The 23,584-nt window shown below is 45.9% G+C and overlaps 1 protein-coding gene across 1 annotated transcript in view; it reads right to left on the minus strand.

Moving 5' to 3' along the window:
- Window positions 1-6,548: 6,548 nt before the first annotated feature.
- The window catches only part of LOC102985432 (solute carrier family 22 member 6-like), a 32,688-nt gene continuing 15,652 nt past the window's right edge, over window positions 6,549-23,584 (minus strand). The window contains 9 exon segments of the mRNA XM_024133446.1: window positions 6,549-6,618; window positions 6,960-7,047; window positions 7,050-7,162; window positions 14,042-14,150; window positions 14,297-14,514; window positions 18,266-18,381; window positions 18,537-18,660; window positions 19,018-19,186; window positions 22,830-22,869. Coding sequence (XP_023989214.1) covers window positions 6,549-6,618; window positions 6,960-7,047; window positions 7,050-7,162; window positions 14,042-14,150; window positions 14,297-14,514; window positions 18,266-18,381; window positions 18,537-18,660; window positions 19,018-19,186; window positions 22,830-22,869 — 1,047 coding nt within the window.

Here is a 23,584-nt window from a genome sequence, read left to right on the forward strand (position 1 = left end):
GGTTTTACTCAGCTCTGCCTCTCCTGGTCATGAAACCTTGGGCACATTACTCTCCTTCTCTGAGCTTTGGTTTCCTGGAAGTAAAATGGGAGGCTAGTCTACTGTTCCTCAAGGTCTATGTTGCAGGACATTAGTAGGTGTAAGTTATAAGAAAAAAGACTTCCATGATAAAATAGAAAATTAATGAGGCTTTCTTTACTATAGGAACCTATCAGAACCTTTAAATGGCAAATGTACACTAAAGATCTCTGAGAGGCAGAGAGAACATGCAGTTTTCCAAACTTACTTCACCACAGAACCATTTTTCCGTAGAGCATATTTTAGGACTGGCATCTGAGGAACATACTTGACTCACTCGGGACTAGCTTATCTAGAAACCCTCCAGCTCCAGTATGTGATCATTTTAGGCATCCCCTGCATCTTTCAGTCCCCCGGACTCCTGCCCCTCTGAGGACTTGTTTCCTTGCCCCAGCCTTTCCTGGACACTTCCATCTCTGGGCCCTTGCTCTACTCACCTTAGTGTGTCCTTCTTTGCGCGTGGCCTTCTGTGACTTTCCCTGGCTCAGCCCTGGAGAGCTCAAACTCCATCCAGCTGCCCCTTCTCTGATCTTTCCTGGTCCCCAGAGGCCTGAGGGGTGCTGTCTGGGCCCTCCGGCCAGGGTTCAATGTGATGGCTTCCCCTAGCCCCAAGTTGTGTTTTCCTGGCTCCCAATCCCATGCCCCAGCCTCAAGTTTCCCCCACCCAGCCTCCAGCCTCTAGTCCTCAGTCAAGAGACCTTATTCCCCAGCCTCCTATGAGGCCTCTGGCCCCAAGCCTCCTGGTTCCCAGCCCCAGACCCATGCACCTTGAACCTCAGCTCCTGGCCCTAGTCCCACCTCCTGCCCATGGCTCCCAGCCTTCCTCTCTAAAACCATGTCTGAGATTTGGGGTTCTAGGGAGTTGAAGTTGAGGCCGCACTTTCTCTCTCCCTAGCTGCATCTCTTGAGTCTTTGGGCCCGAGCCAGGGTCAAAGGAGAGCCAGGGCCCAGAGGAGAGGCAGGATGGGAGGTGAACCCTACAAGCATTTAGAGTAATTACCCTCCTCGCCCCATCATGAGCCTGGTTCAAGAGGAGGGAACACCTTGGAGGCAAAAATATAGATTATGAACTAGAACATTCTAGTGAGGCAAGTGGCAAGGGGTGGGGGGATGGTGGGAAGGTCAACGCAGACGGATGAGGGTGGTAAGCCTAACTCAGCAGGTGGTCCTGGGATGAGACTGGGGATAAGGGCCAGTCACAGGGTGTAAAGATCCATTTTCCAGATGTGGGAGCTGATGCCCTGTGACTTGTGGTAGGCTATATAACTAGTGACTAACCCCAAATTTGTCTCCTTGTATTGAGATCTCAATTTGCAGTTTCCAAAGTGCTTTCTCTTCATCACTTCCTCCTTCTAGAAATATTTTCTGTGCAGAGCCTCTGAGGACCCCCCCCCCCATTTTTTCTCCTGCTACATCCCTGGCTGTTGTCCCTCAAACTCCTTTGCCGATCTTCCTCATATCCTCCCACTCCCTAAGCTTTGGAGTATCTGGGCTCAGTCCTTGGACCTTCACCCCCACTTCACAGGTGACTTAGCCACCCACACATTGATAACTTACACATTTATGTCTCCAGCCCAGCCTCGCCTCTGAACACCAGACTCGTATATCCAGTATTTCCTCATCTGTAAAATGGGGATAATAATAGCTCAACGTCACAGGGTTGTTATGAGGATTAAACGAGTTAAGACACGTAAAGCGTTGGAAGAGTGCCTGCCTCCGATTAGTACTACGGCTGGAGCTATGATTACTGTTATCGCTGTCATTATTGCTGCCTGCCAGCTCCACTTGGATATCTAGAATCATCTCAGACATGACTCATCCCTAACCCAAAACTGCTCTATCTTCAGCCTTGCTTATCTCTGTAGATGGCAACCCTGTCCTTGCAGTAGCTCAGGCCTCAAACCTTGCAGTCATTCTTGACTTTGCTCTTTCTCTCACATCCTGAATCGAATTCACTAGAAAATCCTGTTGTCTCTTCCTTAAATATATCCAGGGTGCAGCCACTGTGGTCTCGGCCAGTGTCATCTCTCACCTGGATTATTGCCTCCACACTGGTCTTCCTGCTTCTACCCTGACTCATTGTACAGTCTGTCCTCAACGTAGCATTCAGAAGGTTCCCTCTGACATATAAGTCAAACCATATCCCTCCACCAGTTGAGATGCTCTATCAACTTATCTTTTTCAGAGTAAAGCTCCAGGCCTTAGAAGTACCTGCAAGGCCCCTGTGTGATCAGCCTCTTCTCCCTCCTTGATCTAATTTCCTTCCACTGCTTCCTTGCTACTCTGCTCCAGCCACATGGGCCTTGTTATTCCCAGAACACGCCAAGCACTTTCCTTACTAGATGACTTTGCACTACTGTTACCTTTGCCCGGTAATAGTAGACAAACCATCAAGTTTCTGCAAGATAAAGATGATAATGAGATCATCCAAAGGGCTAGGGCTTGGGGCAGTGGGCACAGAGAGAGGAACCCAGAGACCTTGCCAGGGGCCAGGTCATGAATGTCCCTGAATGTCTCCCGGGCAGTGAGCAGCCAAGGAAGGTGGTGTGTGCAGGGCAGGGCTGGACTCCCCTCAGGTGCAAAATCTCAGGGGTGCCAAGAAACTCAGTAATCAAAATATGTAATATTTTAACGTAATAGTTAAAAGAATCAAAATTAATGCAAAAAAAATCTACGATGAACAAAATGTCAAACTTTTTAAAAAAATTTATTTATTTATTTTTGGCTGCGTCGGGTCTTTGCTTCTGCACGCCAGCTTTCTCTAGTTGCGGCGAGCGGGAGCTACTCTTTGTTGCGGTGCGCGGCCTTCTCATTGCGGTGGCTTCTCTTGTTGCGGAGCCCAGGCTCTTGGCGCGCGGGCTTCAGTAGTTGTTGCACGCAGGCTCAGTAGTTGTGGCTCCCGGGCTCTAGAGTGCAGGCCCAGTAGTTGTGGCGCACGGGCTTTTGCGGTGGCTTCTCTTGTTGCGGAGCCCAGGCTCTTGGCGCGCGGGCTTCAGTAGTTGTTGCACGCAGGCTCAGTAGTTGTGGCTCCCGGGCTCTAGAGTGCAGGCCCAGTAGTTGTGGCGCACGGGCTTTGTTGTTCCACAGCATGAGGGACCTTCCCGGACCAGGGCTCGAACCCGTGTCCCCTGCATTGGCAGGAGGCTTCTTAACCACTGCGCCACCAGGGAAGTCCCAAAATGACAAACTTTTAAGGGAAGACAGGGGCAGGGTGAGGCAGGAGAGGTGAGTCCAAGTGCCTTTCATCCTAGTCTCAGCCCTGGACTCAAAATCCTTCTGGGAGGATGAACTGGACATGGATACCACTGGGAAGGCCCAGGGAGAAAAAGAGGTGCAGAGACCCGGCCCAGGGACTGGACAGGACTTTCCTGGCTTGTAAAATGCGGGTAGCAGGTCTTGTCCCCCCGCAGGAACCCGGGAGGGTTAGTGAGATAATGGAGACAAACTCTGCATTGGTGGTGGTGCAGGTTGGGTTGGGAGGCAGGTAAAGGCCAGAGAGGGGTGGGGCATGGCACAGGGGTGGGGCTGCGTGGGGGAAGGGGCACTCACCTGGCTCACTCAGGTGAGGATGGTCTCCAACCAGTCATCCGGCCAGGAAGGGAGGAGTGCAGCAGGTGAATGAGCTCAGAGGTGGGACCAGGTGATGAGGCCTTGAGATGGAACCTGGGGCCAGGTCTCAGGGGCAGCGCCAAGGCCGAGAGGCGGGGCCCGGGTCGGAGACGCAGCTGAGGCTCTGAAGCCTGGGCTGGTAGGATGAGGGGGCGGGGCCAGAAGCCGTGGTCGGGGCAGGGCCAAGGCTAACGGTCTGTAGAATCAGGGACCAGGACAAGTGGGATTCCGGCGGGTACCTGCGGTTTCGATGCGCGGCTGCATATTTGCGCCAGCAGCTTCAGGGCCATGTACAGGTCGCACGGGCCCTCCTCCGCCCCTCCCTGGGGCTGGGGCAATAGGTGCCTGACTGTGGATGCGGCAGGAGGCAGGCTTCCTGGGCCAACGTAGAATCCCTTTAGCTCAGGAAGGAGCCAGAGCAGGCCTTGGGTAGGCAGCTGAGCATGGATGAACTGTTAGCTTTCCGGGCTGGGCAGCCACAGCTTGCGTCCACCTGCTCCTGTCTCTCTGCAGCCGCTGCCAGAGCCCCTCATCGCCTCCCCCCACAGCCCAGAACGGGTACAAGGACCAGGAATCCTGGGTTCTCTTCTGGACTGCAGATCATGCCATCCTCCATCCCTCTTTCACGTGGTCTTCCCAGCGCCATCAGTACTGGTTCCTGCCAGCCCAGGAGAGGCAGGCAGAGGTTGAGGAGGAGGAAGGGCCTGAGGGATGAGACCGGATCTCAGTGACTCCTCTTGCTGTGTTTTGCCTTCTTGGGCCTCATCAGTGCCAACTCAAGGCTCACTGGAGGCGGAGAAGAAGAGGAGGAGCAGAGCCTGGAGCCCAGCAGGAAAGCTTGGATCAGTTGGGAGGCTGAACTTCCTGGACAAGAGCCCAGGTGTAAGTGGCACTCCGCTCCAGCAGCCAGGATCCGGCCTGGAGGGCTGAGACTAGCCTGCTTCAGCATTCTTCTCCCCTTTCTTCTTTTCTCCTTTGTTTCCAGATGTTAGCATCTGCCTCCGGGAGGGGGAAGAGTTTCACAGCCTCCTGATTGGCTGCGTTCATTTTAGGCCCTTCTCTGCTTCCAGGAAAGACTGAATAGGGAGGTGGGGGAGCAAGATGCTTAAAGGTTTTCAGCGTAACTAAAAGAAAGCCGTGAAGGGAGCAGAGAAAACTGGAGAGAAACGTGGGAGCACGGTGTGTGTGTGTGTGTGTGTGTGTGTGTGTGTGTGTATACACACACACAGAATTCATGAATTCTGCTGTCAAGTCAACTGAGTTCAAGTGGAGGCTCCGTTGTCTCTTAGCTGTGTCTCACGACCTTCCTCAGCCTAAGGATAATAATACTACTTACCTTGTAACTTATCAAGCATTTCGGCACATATAATGACATTATAGTGTCATATAGAATCGTTTTCCTGCCCTAAAAATCCCCCGTGTCCCTCCTATTCAGCCTTCTTCCCTCCCTCTGAGCCTTGAGCAACCACTGATGTTTTTACTGTCTTCATAGATTTCACATTTAAAAAAAAAAAATTTATTTTATTTATTTATTTATTTTTGGCTGAGTTGGGTCTTCGTTGCTGCGCACGGGTTTTCTCTAGTTGTGGCGAGTGGGGGCTACTCTTCGTTGCGGTGCGCTGGCTTCCCATTGCGGTGGCTTCTCTTGTTGCGGAGCAGGGGCTCTAGGCACGCGGGCTCAGTAGTTGTGGCTCACGGGCTCAGTAGTTGTGGCACGCGGGCTCTAGAGCGCAGGCTCAGTAGTTGTGGCGCACGGGCTTAGTTGCTCCGCGGCACGTGGGATCTTCTCGGACCAGGGCTTGAACCCGTGTCCCCTGCATTGGCAGGCGGATTCTTAACCACTGCGCCACCAGGGAAGCCCCAATTTCACATTTTTGATGCTACTGTAAATGGTATTCTTTTTAAAATTTCAAATTCCAGTTGTTTATTGCTAGTATATAGAAATACAATTCTTTTTTTTAAAAAAATGAATTTATTTATTTATTTATGTTTGGCTGTGTTGGATCTTCGCTGCTGCATGCAGGATTTTCTCTAGTTGCGGCGAGCGGGGGCTACTCTTTGTTTCGGTGCGCCAGCTTCTCATTGTGGTGGCTTCTCTTGTTGTGGAGCACAGGATCTAGGTGCATGGGCTTCAGTAGTTGTGGCATGTGAGCTCAGTAGTTGTGGCACGCGGGCTCTAGAGCGCAGGCTCAGTAGTTGTGGCGCACGGGCTTAGTTGCTCGGCGGCATGTGGGATCTTCCAGGACCAAGGCTTGAACCCGTGTCCCCTGCATTGGCAGGTGGATTCTTTTTTTTTTTGCTGTACGCGGGCCTCTCACTGTTGCGGCCCCTCCCGTTGCGGAGCACAGGCTCCGGACGCGCAGGCTCAGCGGCCATGGCTCACGGGCCCAGCCGCTCCGCGGCATGTGGGATCTTCTCGGATCAGGGCACGAACCCGTGTCCCCTGCCTTGGCAGGTGGATTCTCAACCACTGCACCACCAGGGAAGTCCTAGAAATACAATTCTTTAAAAATATTGATCTGATAGCCCACAACCTTGCTAAATTTGTTTTCATTGTGGTAGCATTTGTGTAGATTCCATTGGATTTTCTACATAGACAATCGCTGCATGAGTTTTTGGACAGAGGGTTAGCTGAAGTGGAGCGGCCTCTGTGGGAACAGTGGGAGAAGTTGTGCATAGCTACTTTTAATGAAATGGTAGGGTGGGTCTGGCTAGGAGTGGGGGGCCCAGGGGAAGTATTCGCTGGAACCACAGGTCCACTAGAGGTCTCTCCCGTCTTCCCCTGGCTGCCGTTTCTGCATTCCTCCACTTGGTGTGGACGTACAGGAGATGCAGGGGCTCTGTCCACTCTCTGCCCCTTCTCAGTTCTCAGGAGGACTGGAGTGGGACCACCTGCCGCTCTGCTGCTTGTACCCCGATTTCTCTTTCCACCTACGGGGGCAGGAGAAGCAGGGTGCGGGAGGAGAGATGGGGGATCCTTTGTAGGTGTTTGTGCTCAGCTGTCCCATTTTACGTCCAAATCTCCCAGTTTCCAAGAGTCCCAGAAAGGATTCTAGGGGACTCAGCCTATCTGTGAGAACAGGACCAGGAGCCAAAGGAAGCAGGAGGCCTGGATTCTGGCTTTGGCTCCACCAGAGTCCAGCTGAATGACCCCAGGTAAGTCCCTGCTCTCCCCTGGGTCTGGCCTTTTTTTGTTAAATGGGGCTGGCTCAAGGATTTGTGAGGACCTCATAGCTCTCAGTGTAGGGAGGGTAGGGGAGGGTGCAGCGTACCTTCTCTCCAGGTCCTGCAGTGTGTTGGGCTGTGGCAGCCCCAGAGTCTCTGGCAGGAGAAGAGTGATGGGGCAGGCAGCCACAGGACCGCTCCATAGATGAAGAGAGGCAGGGCAGGGTAGAGCTCAGAGGTCATGCCCAGCAGTGGGCTCAGAATGCTGCCTGTGTTGGCCAAGGTGGTTGTCACGCTCGGACCTCTCTGCCTGTGGAGAGGAAGAGCCCCTTGGTGAGGCCGGTGAGGCTGTGGGTGCCCCAACTCTGCCTGCCAATGGTGTTTTCTTTTTTTACATTCCGTACAGGGCCAAATGCTTGCTCTTACCTTGGCTAAAAGGAGAGTTGGAAGCAAATGGTTTCAGAACCAGGAAGCCTGGTTTCCAGTTCCAGTTTGAACCTGCTGTATAACTGAACAAGTCCCCAACCAACCTCTCCCCCAAGCTCCAGATGCTATATCTAACTTCCTACTTAACATCTTAATTTGGATGTCCAAAAGGCCCCTCAAATTTTATATGGCCAAGAACTTTTCGTTTCTACCTCCAAGTCTGCTCTTTGCTCAGATTTCCCCATCCTGGCACAGGGCACTTCTAACCACCCAGTTGCTCAAGCTCAAGTATCTGTAATTATCCCCGATACCTCCTGTTCCCTTATTTCCCCACATCCAAAATATGAATTTGGTTGGCTCTTCTTCCAAAACACATTCAGAATCAGCTCCTCTTCTCCATCTCTGCAACCACTGCCCACCAGTTCATGCGAAGCCATTTTCACCTCTATTTTTTTTTTAAAGATTTTTTTTTGGATGTGGACCATTTAAAAAAAATTTATTTATTTTATTTTTATTTATTTTTGGCTGCGTTGGGTCTCCGTTGCTGCGCGCGGGCTTTCTCTAGTTGCGGTGCTCAGGCTTCTCATTGCGGTGGCTTCTCTTGTCGCGGAGCACGGGCTCTAGGCGTGCGGGCTTCAGTAGTTGTGGCTCGCGGGCTCCAGAGCCCAGGCTCAGTAGTTGTAGCGCACGGGCTTAGTTGCTCCGCCGCACGTGGGATCTTCCCAGACCAGGGCTCGAACCCGTGTCCCCTGCGTTGGCAAGCGGATTCTTAACCACTGTGCCACCAGGGACGCCCGGATGTGGACCATTTTTAAAGTCTTTTATTGAATTTGTTACAATATTGTTTCTGGTTTATGTTTTGTTTTGTTTTTGGCCACGAGGCATGTGGTATCTTAGCTCCCCAATTAGGGATCGAACCCGCACTCCCTGCATTGGAAGGCGAAGTCTTAACCATTGGACTGCCAGGGAAGTCCCCATTTTCACCTCTTGACAGTACTATTGCAGTAGCCTCCTGACTGGTTTTCCCATTTTCACTCTTGGCCCTTCTATCCCCAGCCTATTCTCCATGAGGAAGCCAGAGTGGTCTTTAAAACTGTAACTCAGATATTTTCACCCTCTGCTTAAAAACATCCTGTGATATCTTATCATGCTAGAATAAAATCTGACCTCCTTCTAAATCCCTACCTGGTTGCTCCCTGCCTACCAAGTTCTTATCTTGTGCCCTATCCCTTTGTTTCCTCATTTATTCCTAAGTGTTTGCCTTTGATCTTTACCAAGGAGACCTACCCTGATCATCTTATCTAAAGCTACCCAGTCACTCTCTTTTTCTACTTTTTTTTGGGACCTCAGAGGCAGAGGGTTGAGTTACTCATAACCCTCAGTTCATGACCCTCACCTCTACTATCATTTGTCCTTGAAAGGCTCCCTTATCCCCCCCCTTAATTGTTTACTCCTTTTATTATCGTTACCCACTCCCAATCCCCTCCTTGCCAAAGTCAACTATTCTATTGCGTTTGATGTGCATTTTTTTAAGGTTTATTTATTTATTTATTTATTTATTTATTTATTTATTTGGCTACATTGGGTCTTCGCTGCTGCATGTGGGCTTTCTCTAGTTGTGGAGAGCGGGGTCTACTCTTGGTTGCGGTGAGCGGGCTTCTCATTGCGGTGGCTTCTCTTGTTGCGGAGCATGGGCTCTAGGCACGTGGGCTTCAGTAGTTGTGGCGCACGGGTTCAGTAGTTGTGGCGCACGGGCTTAGTTGCTCCAAGGCATGTGGGATCTCCCCAGACCAGGGCTCAAACCCGTGTCCCCTGCACTGGCAGGCGGATTCTTAATCATTGCTCCACCAGGGAAGTCCCCGCATTTTTTATTTGTATATGTTCTTGTAAAAATGTGTATTGTTTTGTGTGCAAATATTTTAACTTACCTAAATGCTAGAGGTAATAGATCATTCTATTTCTCATTTCACTCAGCCCTCTGTTTCCTGACCAGGGATTAAACCCGGACCTGGCAGTGAAAGCACCGAGTCCTAACCACTGGACCACCAGGGAATTCCGCTCTGTCTTTTAAATTTGTCCATTGTATCCTTCAATAAGCAGAAGTCCTTTTTGATATAATGAAATTGATATAGCTGCCATGTTTCTCTCTTCCTCTTCCTCCCTCTCCCTTTCCTTCCCCCTCCTTTCCCCGCTCCCCGCTCCCCTCCATCTCCATCTCCATCTCCATCTGCGTCTGCATCTCCATCTCTATCTATCTCCAAGCCCTCTCTTCAATTCTGCTTGTCTCTTTTTGCACCAAGAAAGCCATAGACATGCCATGGCTTTGTTGTATGTCTTAATAGATGGTAGAGTGAGACTCTCTTCTTTGCTTTTCTGTTTCAGAATTGACTAGCAATTGTGGTCTTTTTTCTTCCATATAAATTTTAGAGTAAGTTTTTGGAGTTCCTAAAAAATGATCTAATTGAAATTCTGATTAGATTCTGTTGAATTTCTACAATTTTCTAAAAGTTAACTTCGAGAGGATGGACATCTTTATTATGTCATTCTAAACAAGAGTGTGGAATGTCTCTCCACTTACTAAGATAATCTTTGTGATCTTAAAAATGTTTCAGAAATTTTCTCCATGGAAGTCTTGGATGTCCTCTGTTAATTTCCTGATAGTATCTAGCTTTTGGTGTTATTCTGAATGGTGTCTTCATTTTCAAAGATTTTCTATGTTATTTTCTGGATTATTTCTCTAGATTATTGCTTCTAGGTTATTGCTATTGACATTTTGGTAATTTGATTTTGTTTCCAGCATCCTGCTGAACTCTTTTATTAGTTTTAATTGCTTATTGACTTTATTGGTTTATCTAGGTAAATGATCATATACTCTCTAAATAATGATGTTTTAAACGCTTGTCTTTTAAATTGCTTATTTCTTTCCCAGTAGAGCAGTGTTGTCCAGGACCCCCAGTACTGTGTTAAACAGTTGATTCTAAGGTCAAAGAGAATGCACATGACTTTCTACATTATGTATAGTGTTTGCTCAGGTGCTCTGCTTATCTCTCTGGGCTCCCAATTTCCCTTAGATGGTTGGCCTAGTTTTCCCTTACTCTTATTCCAGCTCTTTGGTGGATATTTAAAAATACTTTAAGGATATTTAAAAATACTTTATACTTTTTGAGGGTTATTGTCAATGTTATTTTTTTTATTTTAATGGAAATAGAAGTCCTTTTTTTTCTAATAGATTTCCAGAAGATCTTTATAAATGCTGCATACAAATCCTTGTAAATACCTTCTTTTTCTCTTTTCACCTTGTGAAACAAATGACCAGGATTTAAAAAAATCCAACGTAGAAAACTTTATCAATGTTCCTTTTTTGGTTAGACTTTTTTTTTATGTCTTCAGAAATCCTCCCCTCTTCAGCAGAAATTAATTTTTCTTTAAGGTTGAAATATGATTGCATTTTATTTATTTCCCACATGGGTTAGTAGATGTCCTGGTACTATTTGTTAAATAGGCCACGTTTTATCCTATCATCTGCAGTGCTTCCTCTGCATGTTTTCCTATGTGTGGATCTGTTTTGGAGCTTGCTATTCTTTTCCATTGGACAATTTGTTCTTTCCTGCTCCAGCATCCACTATCTTAATTACTACAATTTTATAATAAGAGTTTATAATATGCCTTGATTTCTGGTAGGGCAAGTCCTTCCCCTCTGTCTTTTTTAAAAAAGTACCTTGGTAATACTTGGTCCATAGCACTTTTATATACATTTTAGAATTTGCTTGCTAGTTTCTTGAAAATATCTATCGGGATTTTGATCAGAATTGCATTGAATTTATAAATCAATCTTGGAATCACTAACATTTTAATATCATCTTATGTCAATTATGAGTTGACATATTATGAGATTTCCTCTCCATGCACATAATACATTTATTTACATTTTCTTTAATACCTTTTAATATAATTTAAAAATTTTCTTGAAAAACCTCTAAGTTTTAGAAGAGTAGAGAATGCAATTGATCTTTTGTTTATTGACCTTGTATCTAGCCACCTTGCCAAACTTTACTATTTCTAATAATTTTAGATTTTTATATAGATTTTTAAAATTAATTTTTATTGGAGTATAGTTGATTTACAATGTTGTGTTAGTTTCTGCTGTACAGTAAAGTGAATCAGCAAAGTTATACCTATACATATACCCACTCTTTTTTAGATTCTTTTCCCACATAGGTCATTACAGAGTATTGAGTAGAGTTCCCTGTGCTATACAGTAGGTTCTTATTAGTTATCTATTTTATATACACACAGTTATATCCTCTTTAAATAGTGATAGTTTTGATTTTTCCTTTCCAGTCCTATTTCTGTTATTTGTCATTCTTATCCTAGGCACTGACCACACTCTCCAGGATAATGTTGAATAGAGGAGGAGAGAGCAGGCACATTGGTCTTATTCCCAAGTTTAAAGAGAATGCTTCTAGGGCTTCCCTGGTGGCGCAGTGGTTAAGAATCCGCCCGGGGATTCTTAATGCAGGGGACACGGGTTTGAGCCTTGGCCCTGGAAGATCCCACATGCCGTGGAGCAGCTAAGCCCATGCACCACAACTACTGAGCCTGCGATCTAGAGCCTGCGAGCCACAACTACTGAGCCCGTGTGCCACAACTACTGAAGCCCATGCGCCCTAGAGCCTGTGCTCTGCAACAAGAGAAGCCACTGCAATGAGAAGCCCATGCACCACAACGAAGAGTAACCCCTGCTCGCCGCAACTAGAGAAAGCCCACGTGCAGCAACGAAGACCCAACTCAGCCAAAAATAAATAAAATAAATTTAAAAAATACTAAAAAAAAAAAAAAAAGACAATGCTTCTAATGTTTCGCCATCAAGAAATAATATTTGCTGTGGATTTTTGGTAGATGTTCCATATCAACTTAAATTTCCTTCTATTGTTGTTTTACTAAGACTATTTTTTTTACTATTTTTAATGGATGTTAATTTTTATTAAAGATTTTTTGCTTTTATTGGGATGATAATCTATTAATGTGGTGATATTAATATATTTTCTAATGTAAAACCACCCTTGCTTTCCTGAGATCAGCTCTCCTTGGTCATAATGTATTATCTTTTTTTATACATCACTGGATTCATTTTTCTAATATTTTGTTTAGGATTTTTGTATCTGTTTATGAGTAATATTGGTCTGTAATTTTATTTCACAACTATCCTCTTTTGGTTTCAGTATCACCTGACCTCACAGAATGTATTTGACGTAATTTCCCTTTTTCTCTTTTTTGGGGAAGTGTTTGTATAACATTGGAAGATTTGTTCCTTAAAAGTGTGGTGGAACTCACCTGTATTAATATCTGGGTCTGGTGTTTTCTTTGAGGCAAGATTTTAAAGTTTACTCTTCAGAATTTTTATTTATTCTAGAATTAGTTTTCCTATATTATTTTTTTAGGAATTTGTCAATTTCATCTAAATTTAAAATTTATTGGGATTTCCCTGGTGGTCCAGTGGTAAAGAATCTGCTTTCCAATGCAGGGGACGCGGGTCCCATCCTTGGTTGGGGAACTAGAATCCCACATGCCATGGGGCAACTAAGCCCACACGCCTCAACTACTGAGCTAATGCGCCTCAGTGACGGAGCCCGCATGCTGCAAACTGCAGAGCCCACATGCTCTGGTGCCCGTGTGTCACAACCAGAGAGAGAAAACCCACACGCCACAACTAGAGAGAAGCCTGACCCACAACGAGGATCCAATGCAGCCAAAAAAAAAATACAGTATAGACTGGTTTATAGTTTTTGCATCTTTAATTACTTAATTAAAATTTTGCATCTTAATTACTCTAGATCTATAGTTCAGTTTTTTTTAATTCCTAATATTTATTCGTGTCCAGTTTTTTATTTTTTTATTATTATTACGAGGCATTTGTCCATTTCACTGATATTTTCAAAGATTGACTTTTTGTTTTGTTGACACTCTTTTTTATACATTTGGTTTCTATTTAATCTGTTTCTGGTACTATTATTATTGTGTTTTATAGATAAGATGACTGAGCATTTGGACTAGTTACCTTTTATACCAGAGCCATATTCTTTTTTTTAATTGGCCATGCCCTGTGGCTTGTGGGATCTTAGTTCCCCAACCAGGGGTTGAACCTGGGCCCCAACAGTGAAAGTGCTGAGTCCTAACCACTGGACTGCGGGGGAATTCTGAGCCATATTCTTAACCACTGTACTTTTTTTGGTCTTAAAGTCTATTTCGGCTTCTATACCTAACTTTCTTCTGGTTAATATTTGTCTAGTATAACCTTTTCTATTTCTCCACATTTAAGATTTTCATGGTCTAACATTTTAAATGGGTCTCTTGTAAACTTCATGAGCTAGACTTTCTATATCTACCTAACTTTCTTCTGGTTAATATTTGTCTAGTATAACCTTTTCTATTTCTCCACATTTAAGATTTTCATGGTCTAACATTTTAAATGGGTCTCTTGTAAACTTCATGAGCTAGACTTAAATAAAATCAACTTGGACAATCTCTGCCTCTTAACTGGTAGGTTTAATCTATTTATATTTATTGTAGTGACATATATTTTGAGTTATTGATACCATCTTACTTTTTGTCTTTAATTTGTCCTAATTTCTGTATGTTTTTGTTCTCCTTTGTTGCCTTAAAAAATAATTGATTGACCTTTGTGCCCCTTCTGGCTGGAAACCTTCTGGCTCTAGGACCTCATTGTTCCATTCCAGGACTCCTCCCCAACACGCCCACTCACCGCGTTACTATGGGGTACAGCTCTCCTGTGTACATTAAGAGGCAGTTCATGTGTCCAGTCAAACAGCCTTTTCCTAACACTGCCATCGTGATGGGGAGGAATACCTGATCTGGAAGGAAAAGAGGTAATGATAAAGTGTTGGGAAAGGTTTGGAGGAGGCTTGGGGTTTCCATACCCTTCCAGGTAGTTGGCTTGGGCCAGATTGGGAACTGGGCTTGGGAAAGGACGAGGACAGGAGCAGAAATGGGTCCATACTCATCAGGGGTATCATTGCACAGGTCAGAATGAAGTTCCCTGACAGCAGCAAGGAGCCCATTTGGGTATGCTTGCAGCCAAGTGATTTGGTGGTCAGAAAGCCCAGGAAATAAAATGGTAGGTCCGCAGTTGTGAAGAGCACCTGGGTCAGGTAGATGTTGATCCCAAAACTTTGCAGACTCATGATCAAGCTGTAGAAGCTGAAAAGGAGTACAAACCTGGGGCAGAAACAGAGAGGATATGATTTGGGCAATAGCCATACCACGTCTATACAGCAACTGCAGTAGGCAAACTGCTGTCACATTTGTTCTTTCATTTAGGCCTTATATCAATCCTGTGAGTGGGATTTTTATATTTTGAACACGGATAAGAAAGTCTTCCTTTAATTCTAAAAAACAGAATGTTAGCTATCATACCTTTAAAAATTACCTAGGAGAAAACAAGGTTTTTACCTTGCAATAGGTCCTCTTCCCCTCCTTCCAATTCCCTGCCCTAAGGGACCTGCTTTTGATAGGTGCATACTTTAATTAGTTGATTGCACTGGGAGAGGGTGTTTTGGAGAGACCCCTACTCGTGGGGAGGCTTAAGTAACAATTGATGAATTATAAGAAAGAAGGATTCATTAATGCCAGGAGTTTTGCTTTGCTGAGTGATGTATGCAGATTTACAGCCAGAGATGAATTCCTAGGAGGAGATTTTAGCAGTTATGTGGAGGAAGTATCAGGAGATAGAAAGAGGAGAAGAATAAGTGACTGTTAGCCAAGAATGGATTTGAGAGACAACAGAAATGCCTATTAAGTGTTTTGGCTGTGTGGTATGTGATATAAGCATCTCTTCCATCCCCCAAGGAGTCTTCATAAAATCAACAATGTTTAGTGACACTTTTTAGGGCAGCTTTCCTCCTTAGAGATGTGCCGAAGTACAGTGTCCTGTCTCAAGGTTGGTAAAGGGCACAGTGAGAAGCTGTCCATAGAAGACAATCTTATATGAGCTACACTGTAATTAAGAATTAAACAGAATATTATTGGCACCAGAATAGACAGACAAATCAATGGAACTGAATAGTCCCGAAACAGTATAAGGTAAGGGTGCCAGCCAGGAAAGGTTGGGCTATTCATTAATGGGTTTGGGACAATTAACTAATCTGAGAAAAAATATAGAATCCTACTCCCTTCCATATGTTCAACTAAATTTCAGATGGATTATGGTAAAATATAAAAGCCCAAACAAATATGAACATGTTTGAAGAAAATTTAGGTGAATAGTTTTATACTCAGGAGGAGGGTAACCTAAATGAATTTTTTAAAATAGATAGATGTGATTATATAAAGCAATAAAAGATTTCATTTTTAAAAAGTGATAAATTTAAAGGACAGACTTGAGAATGCAAATGCAAAAATACTGATCTTATATGGTAACAGTATCTTTTTTTTTTAACATCTTTATTGGAGTATAATTGCTTTACAATGGTGTATTAGTTTCTGCTTTATAACAAAGTGAATCAGCTATACATATACATATATCCCCATATCTCCTCCCTCTTGTGTCTCCCTATCCCGCCCCTCTAGGTGGTCACAAAGCACCGAGCTGATCTCCCTGTGCTATGTGGCTGCTTCCCACTAGCTATCTATTTTACATTTGGTAGTGCATATATGTCCATGCCACTCTTTCACTTCGTCCCAGCTTACCTTTCCCACTCCCCGTGTCCCCAAGTCCATTCTCTACGTCTGTGTCTTTATTCCTGTCCTGCCCCTAGGTTCTTCAGAACCATTTTTTTTTTTAAAGATTCCATATATATGTGTTAGCATACGGTATTTGTTTTTCTCTTTCTGACTTAACAGTTAGTATCTTTAACGTAAAAGAGGGTTCTTAACAAGTCAACAAAAAGAAAAAAATGGGCAAGGGATGTGAACAGAAGTTTACAAGAAAGAGAAATTATAAACAGATCAAAATTATATGAAGAAAGTATTCAACTTCCTCCAGAATAAAATAAATGTGAATTAAAACAGCAAGATAGGGGACTTCCCTGGTGGCACAGTGGTTAAGAATCTGCCTGCCAGTGCAGGGGACACGGGTTCGATCCCTGGTCCGGGAAGATCCCACATGCCGCAGAGCAACGAAGCCCGTGCACCACAACTACTGAGCCTGCTCTCTAGAGCCCACGAGCCACAGCTGCTGAGCCCGTGTGCCACAATAACTGAAGCCCGCGTGCCTAGAGCCCGTGCTCTGCAACAAGAGAAGCCACCGCCATGAGAAGCCCACGCACTGCAACCGAGAGCAGCCCCCGCTCGCCACAACCAGAGAGAGCCCGCGCGCAGCAACGAAGACACAACGCAGCCAAAAATAAATAAATAAATAAATAAATAAAACAAGATACTAATGAGAACCTGCAAAAAATATATATATAATGTAAAAAAATGATGTTGAAGATGAATAGTTATCGATATTTTTAAAACCTATTGTTGAGTGAATAAAAGGCACATAACAAATCGAAAAAAAAAAAAAAAAACCAGCAAGATACTTTTTCTGTTTCTCAGAGCAAGTCTTTGGTGTTGATGAGGGTATCTTATACAATTTTTAAAAACGTTACTGTAGAGTATGCGGCAATATCTGTGAAAAGCCTTACATAGTTTCATACCTTTGGCCCAGTAAGCCCACTATTTTTTTTTTTTTTTGGCCGAGCCGCATATGGGATCTTAGTTCCCCGACCAGTGATCAAACCTGTGCCCCCTGCGGTGGAAGTGTGGAGTCTTAACCCCTGGACTGCCAGGGAAGTCCCTCAGTAAGTACACTTTTGAGGTTTATCCCAAGGGATATAAGACAGATGCATAGGGCTGCATGCATATGGATACTTGTTTATGATTGGGAAGAGCTGGAAAGAACCTATGTGTCCACTACTGGCACTATTAAAATAAATTAGAAAATTATGGGATACTATGTAGTCTTTAAAAATGGAGTTCTGATTGGAGGTGGGGACAAATTTATTATAATAATAAAGGGAGAAACTTCCAGGAAAGGTAATACATACAATAGAAGTTCGTAAGAGAGTCTGTATGAGGCCTTACATGTTTGGCAATATTTTTTTGTGTGATGTTTTGTTGTTAGAAAGGGAAGACAAATTTTTATTCAGTACAATTGGACAAACATAATCACCTCCGTCAACAACGGCCACAAAAACCTGGGGCACAAGATGCTTGGAGACGTGTAAATGACAAAGAGGAAGTGACAATGCTTTTTAACATACGTGTGTGTGTGTATGTCTGTGTGTGTCTCGGGAGGAGAAGAGAAAAATGAGAAGGAGGTGGAGTTGGGAGGTGTTTGTGTGGAGGACAGGAATAAAATAATATGGTGGAGCACCTGAGTGGTGGATAAAAGGAATATACTCAACTTATGTGCCCCGGAATTTCTAGCATCTGCCTGTTATTTCTGCTGCTGTCATGGCAGCAGCTGGCACAAGAAAATCACATGCCTGTGAATTGCCCCACCTCTCCTATCTCTCAGTACCATTGCAGAGACAACCTGGACTGGAAACAGGTAGAATCATTGTCCTGATGCCGTTCATAAGCTGGCTTGAGTTGCTAGTCACTGCGACAAACTGCTGCCTTCAAAGCTCTCCCAGCCCCTTGCCATAGCCAAAGAGAATGGAGCCCGCTTGGAGCGAGTGAATCAGTGAGAATACAGGGTCAATCCTGTAGGTCTACATTTATCAATATTTATCAGTATGGAAAGAAGTTCGTGAAATATTAAGGACAAAAAGATTCTAGAACCGTAGGAGGAGTATGATTGAACTTTTGTAACTACATGCAATGTAAATTACTGTGTGTTTGTGTGCCTCCAGGCACCTGCGTCCTTTTCCACTGGCCGTGGGGCCTCCCTCAGCCTCCCACCTACCCAGCCTGTCCTGTTTTCTCAGTCTGCTTATCTGCCCATCAGTTGGTCTGCCTCCTACCTGAGTGCAGATGGACCTACCACAGTGGTATGATACAGAGGAAGAGCTGGCGGACGGCAGGGGAGCACAGCAGCTGCAGCGTCGAGGGCCAGGCTCGGCTCATGGTCAGGCCCTTCTGCAGACTCATTCGGAGCAGCTGCTTGAATAGATGGGGCTCAGGGCTTGGGTTCCCCTGGGGACCCCTCCCTCCACTCTCTGCCTGGGAAGCACCAGGTGTCCTGGGTTCTAGGATGAGGGTGGGGGCAGGCAGAGCTCTGGTGGGGTATCACAGAGGGTCCTGGGGGTTCTCACCTCCACACTCAGCTTGACACCCTCTTTCTGTTTACCTTTGATCTGGGCCACTCTGTGCAGGGCCTTCAGGGTGAGGTCCAGCTTCCCTAAGGAGGAATGCCAGAGGGCAGACTCAATGAAGAACCTGTGGGTGGGGGGTATGGATGGGCATGACTTCAGCCTTGGTTGACAGCGTTGTGGCTTTCTGAGAAAAGCACAGACCAGGACAGGAAGACATTTGGGAGGGGTGAAAAGAATTCTGGGCTGGGGGCTAGGAGCCCTGGGTTCTACTTCAAGGATTACCACTGTCTTCTTGGGAGACCTGGGATAAGTCTGGCTCCTTTCTGGCCATGGTCTTCCCACTTATCAATCTGGGCATTGGTTCTTTTTGCTTTGAGCTGCTTTGATACTAGGGGGGGGAAGGTAGTGGGTGTTCTAGGAGATGCTATGCCCATCTGTGACATATTTTGAACCCTCTACCCTACCCTGAGGTCCCACGCACCTGGAGGAGATGAGGATGACGAAGAGGGGCAGAGAGACCAACAGCTGCAAGGGGCACCAGTGGGGCACAGCATAAGCCATGCCAGCCAGGAAGAGCTGGCCTACAGTGGGAACAAATCCAAATAAGAGACCCAGACCTGGCCGGGCATGGATGGGCAACCACTCCAGATCTGGGGAGAAGAGCAGAGCTTAGGTTGAAGTCAGGGCTGTGTGAGTACGTGTGTATTTGGGGGGTGGTTGTCACTTCCAGATGGAGGACGATCCTCACATTGGAGTAGAAGGGCTCTTCTCTTGAGCTCAGTCCTACTCTGCACCCCTAGGTCCCTCACAGGGTAAAGCAAGGGTGGTTTGATCTCTGGTTAGGTTCCGTGTGTGTGTGTGTGTGTGTGTGTGTGTGTGTGTGTGTGTGTGTGTGTGTAGAAAGGGATGGGCTAGAAGGCTCTGAATTCCCAGGCATATGCTCCTATTCAGTGTCCCCAGCCCCAACATTCATGTTTCCTCACTTCTCCCAAACCTCTTTTGACCTGCCTACAGCCACTCCCTCTGCATTTCCTTTAACTCATTTTAATTCAGCAGATATTTAGAGTTGACAACTCTGTGCCATGCCCTTTGCTTGACCTGGGAAATAGAGATGAATGAGCCTTACCCTCAGGCCATTCTGCACCACTGTTGTTTCTTCCAATGGGTTACTCTCTGGCCTCTGGGCCTTGCATATTCTATTCTTTTTTAAATTAATTAATTAATTTACTTGGCCGCTCTGCGTGGCTTGTGGGGGATCTTAGTTCCCTGACCAGGGATCAAACCCAGGCCCCCTGCAATGGACGCTTGTAGTCCTAACCACTGGACTGCCAGGGAATTCCCTATTCTTTTTGTCTGGAACTCTGCCCCAGAACCTTACTCCTTTCTTTCTGTCTCAATTTTCGTTCAGTTCTGAGCTTAGCTGTCACCCCTTCTGGGGAGATTTCCTGGTTCCCCAAGTCCTGATTGAACACCCCACTTCTGAACTCCCACATCACCCAGGATGGCCCTGATCCTAGCCTTTAGTAAACCAATTTGTAACTGCTTGGCACTCTCCTCCAGTCAACTATTAACTCTTTGAGGTCATGGGTAGTGTCCTCTTGTTCACTTGTGTGTTCCCAGTGCAGGATGTTACACAAATTAAATGCCTTTCAAAATTGTATTGAATAAACAAATGTTGAATTAAAGACTCCCTGTGTGATTGGCTTCTCTAAGTAACCCCACTCCAATCTCTGAGTCTTTATTTAGATCATCCTTACAATGATCCCTAAACATCTAGGATGAATTCCAGCCCCAAATAATCAGAGCTACCAAAGAGGCCACGATCTTATCTTTTTTCTGCCCGGGGCACTGCCTACTCCAGGAGAGGCCCAGATAGGTCAGGATCGGCTGGGACAGGTAGCCTCCACTTTGTACTCAGGGAAGGAACTGAGGTTTGAATTTGTCAGGTCCCCTGGTTCACTGGATCCCTGTGATTGAGGAGTCTCCATGAGCCTGGCCCTCCCGGGTTCCCTCTCACTCAAAGTCATGGAAGTGCTGCTGGCACCCGACAGCCATGCCTGAGGGGAAATGGAAAGCGCGGTAGGTTGTGAAGTTGAGTGCAAAGGCAGCACAGGTCCCTGAGACTGCTAATTGCAGGTAGCTCCAGATCAGCACCTTCTGGAAGCCCAGCCTGTGAAAGGAGGGGAAATCTGGGTCTGGAGAGCACATTGCTTGCTCCCCTGCCCCATGTCCCTGGCTGTGTCATCCTTGGTGCCCTGGGCAATCTAACAGCTGCTTGTAAGTCTGCCCGCCTGTGCCCATCAGGTAGATGCTGAGACGGGAGATAGGGAATAAGTGGGTGAGGGCTGGCATCTGGAGGACCTGGTGTTGGGAGGGTCCTTGGGTTGCTGCTGTCCAGGGTGCTGACGCATCCCAGCATACCTCTGTGGAGAGAGCCACGAGCCTTCATCAGAATCATAGAGGGTGTGCTGAAAACAATCTAGATACCAGAGCCCCACTTAAGGCCTGTTGGATATCTGGAAGGTAAGCTAGAAACTTGATTTTTAACAAGCTCCCAAGGTTTGGGAACTACTGCTCTGGGGTGTGGTTGATTCTTTGTTGGTCAATGGTGACTCCTGTTAGGAGACAGCCTTTTGTGATTTTTTAAAAAACATTGAGATATAGTCAACATACAACAGTATAATAGTTTTAGGTATATAACATAATGATTCTATATTTGTATACATTGTGAAATGATCACCACAATAAGTCTACTTAAAATACACCACCATGTATAGTTACAACAATATTTTGCTGTGTGTGATGAGAACACAAGATCTACTCTCTTAGCGACTTTCAAATATGCAACACAGTAATAGTCACCAGGCTGTACATTATATCCCCATGACTTACTTAGCTTATAACTGGAATTTGGACTTTTTGACCCCTTTCATTCATTTTGCCCACCCCTTACTCCCTGCCTCTAGCAGCTACCAATCTGTTCTCTGTATGAGCTTGGTTTATGTGATTTATTTATTTAAATTTTGGCTGCATTGGGTCTTTGCTGGTGCACGCGGGCTTTCTCTAGTTGCAGCGAGCGGGGGCTGCTCTTTGTTGCAGGGCACAGGTCTCTCATTGTGGTGGCTTCTCTTGTTGCAGAGCACAGGCTCTAGGCACGCGGGCTTCAGTAGTTGTGGCTCGCGGGCTCAGTAGTTGTGGCTCACGAGCTCTAGAGCACAGGCTCAGTAGTTGTGTCGCACGGGCTTAGTTGTTTCCTCACTTCTCCCAAACCTCTTTTGACCTGCCTACAGCCACTCCCTCTGCATTTCCTTTAACTCATTTTAATTCAGCAGATATTTAGAGTTGACAACTCTGTGCCATGCCCTTTGCTTGACCTGGGAAATAGAGATGAATGAGCCTTACCCTCAGGCCATTCTGCACCACTGTTGTTTCTTCCAATGGGTTACTCTCTGGCCTCTGGGCCTTGCATATTCTATTCTTTTTTAAATTAATTAATTAATTTACTTGGCCGCTCTGCGTGGCTTGTGGGGGATCTTAGTTCCCTGACCAGGGATCAAACCCAGGCCCCCTGCAATGGACGCTTGTAGTCCTAACCACTGGACTGCCAGGGAATTCCCTATTCTTTTTGTCTGGAACTCTGCCCCAGAACCTTACTCCTTTCTTTCTGTCTCACTTTTCGTTCAGTTCTGAGCTTAGCTGTCACCTCTTCTGGGGAGATTTCCTGGTTCCCCAAGTCCTGATTGTACACCCCACTTCTGAACTCCCACATCACCCAGGATGGCCCTGATCCTAGCCTTTAGTAAACCAATTTGTAACTGCTTGGCACTCTCCTCCAGTCAACTATTAACTCTTTGAGGTCATGGGTAGTGTCCTCTTGTTCACTTGTGTGTTCCCAGTGCAGAATGTTACACAAATTAAATGCCTTTCAAACTTGTATTGAATAAACAAATGTTGAATTAAAGACTCCCTGTGTGATTGGCTTCTCTAAGTAACCCCACTCCAATCTCTGAGTCTTTATTTAGATCATCCTTACAATGATCCCTAAACATCTAGGATGAATTCCAGCCCCAAATAATCAGAGCTACCAAAGAGGCCACGATCTTATCTTTTTTCTGCCCGGGGCACTGCCTACTCCAGGAGAGGCCCAGATAGGTCAGGATCGGCTGGGACAGGTAGCCTCCACTTTGTACTCAGGGAAGGAACTGAGGTTTGAATTTGTCAGGTCCCCTGGTTCACTGGATCCCTGTGATTGAGGAGTCTCCATGAGCCTGGCCCTCCCGGGTTCCCTCTCACTCAAAGTCATGGAAGTGCTGCTGGCACCCGACAGCCATGCCTGAGGGGAAATGGAAAGCGCGGTAGGTTGTGAAGTTGAGTGCAAAGGCAGCACAGGTCCCTGAGACTGCTAATTGCAGGTAGCTCCAGATCAGCACCTTCTGGAAGCCCAGCCTGTGAAAGGAGGGGAAATCTGGGTCTGGAGAGCACATTGCTTGCTCCCCTGCCCCATGTCCCTGGCTGTGTCATCCTTGGTGCCCTGGGCAATCTAACAGCTGCTTGTAAGTCTGCCCGCCTGTGCCCATCAGGTAGATGCTGAGACGGGAGATAGGGAATAAGTGGGTGAGGGCTGGCATCTGGAGGACCTGGTGTTGGGAGGGTCCTTGGGTTGCTGCTGTCCAGGGTGCTGACGCATCCCAGCATACCTCTGTGGAGAGAGCCACGAGCCTTCATCAGAATCATAGAGGGTGTGTTGAAAACAATCCAGATACCAGAGCCCCACTTAAGGCCTGTTGGATATCTGGAAGGTAAGCTAGAAACTTGATTTTTAACAAGGTCCCAAGGTTTGGGAACTACTGCTCTGGGGTGTGGTTGATTCTTTGTTGGTCAATGGTGACTCCTGTTAGGAGACAGCCTTTTGTGATTTTTTAAAAAACATTGAGGTATAGTCAACATACAACAGTATAATAGTTTTAGGTATATAACATAATGATTCTATATTTGTATACATTGTGAAATGATCACCACAATAAGTCTACTTAAAATACACCACCATG

Source organism: Physeter macrocephalus, chromosome 16 (assembly GCF_002837175.3).
Source record: "Physeter macrocephalus isolate SW-GA chromosome 16, ASM283717v5, whole genome shotgun sequence".
NCBI lineage: Eukaryota > Metazoa > Chordata > Mammalia > Artiodactyla > Physeteridae > Physeter > Physeter macrocephalus.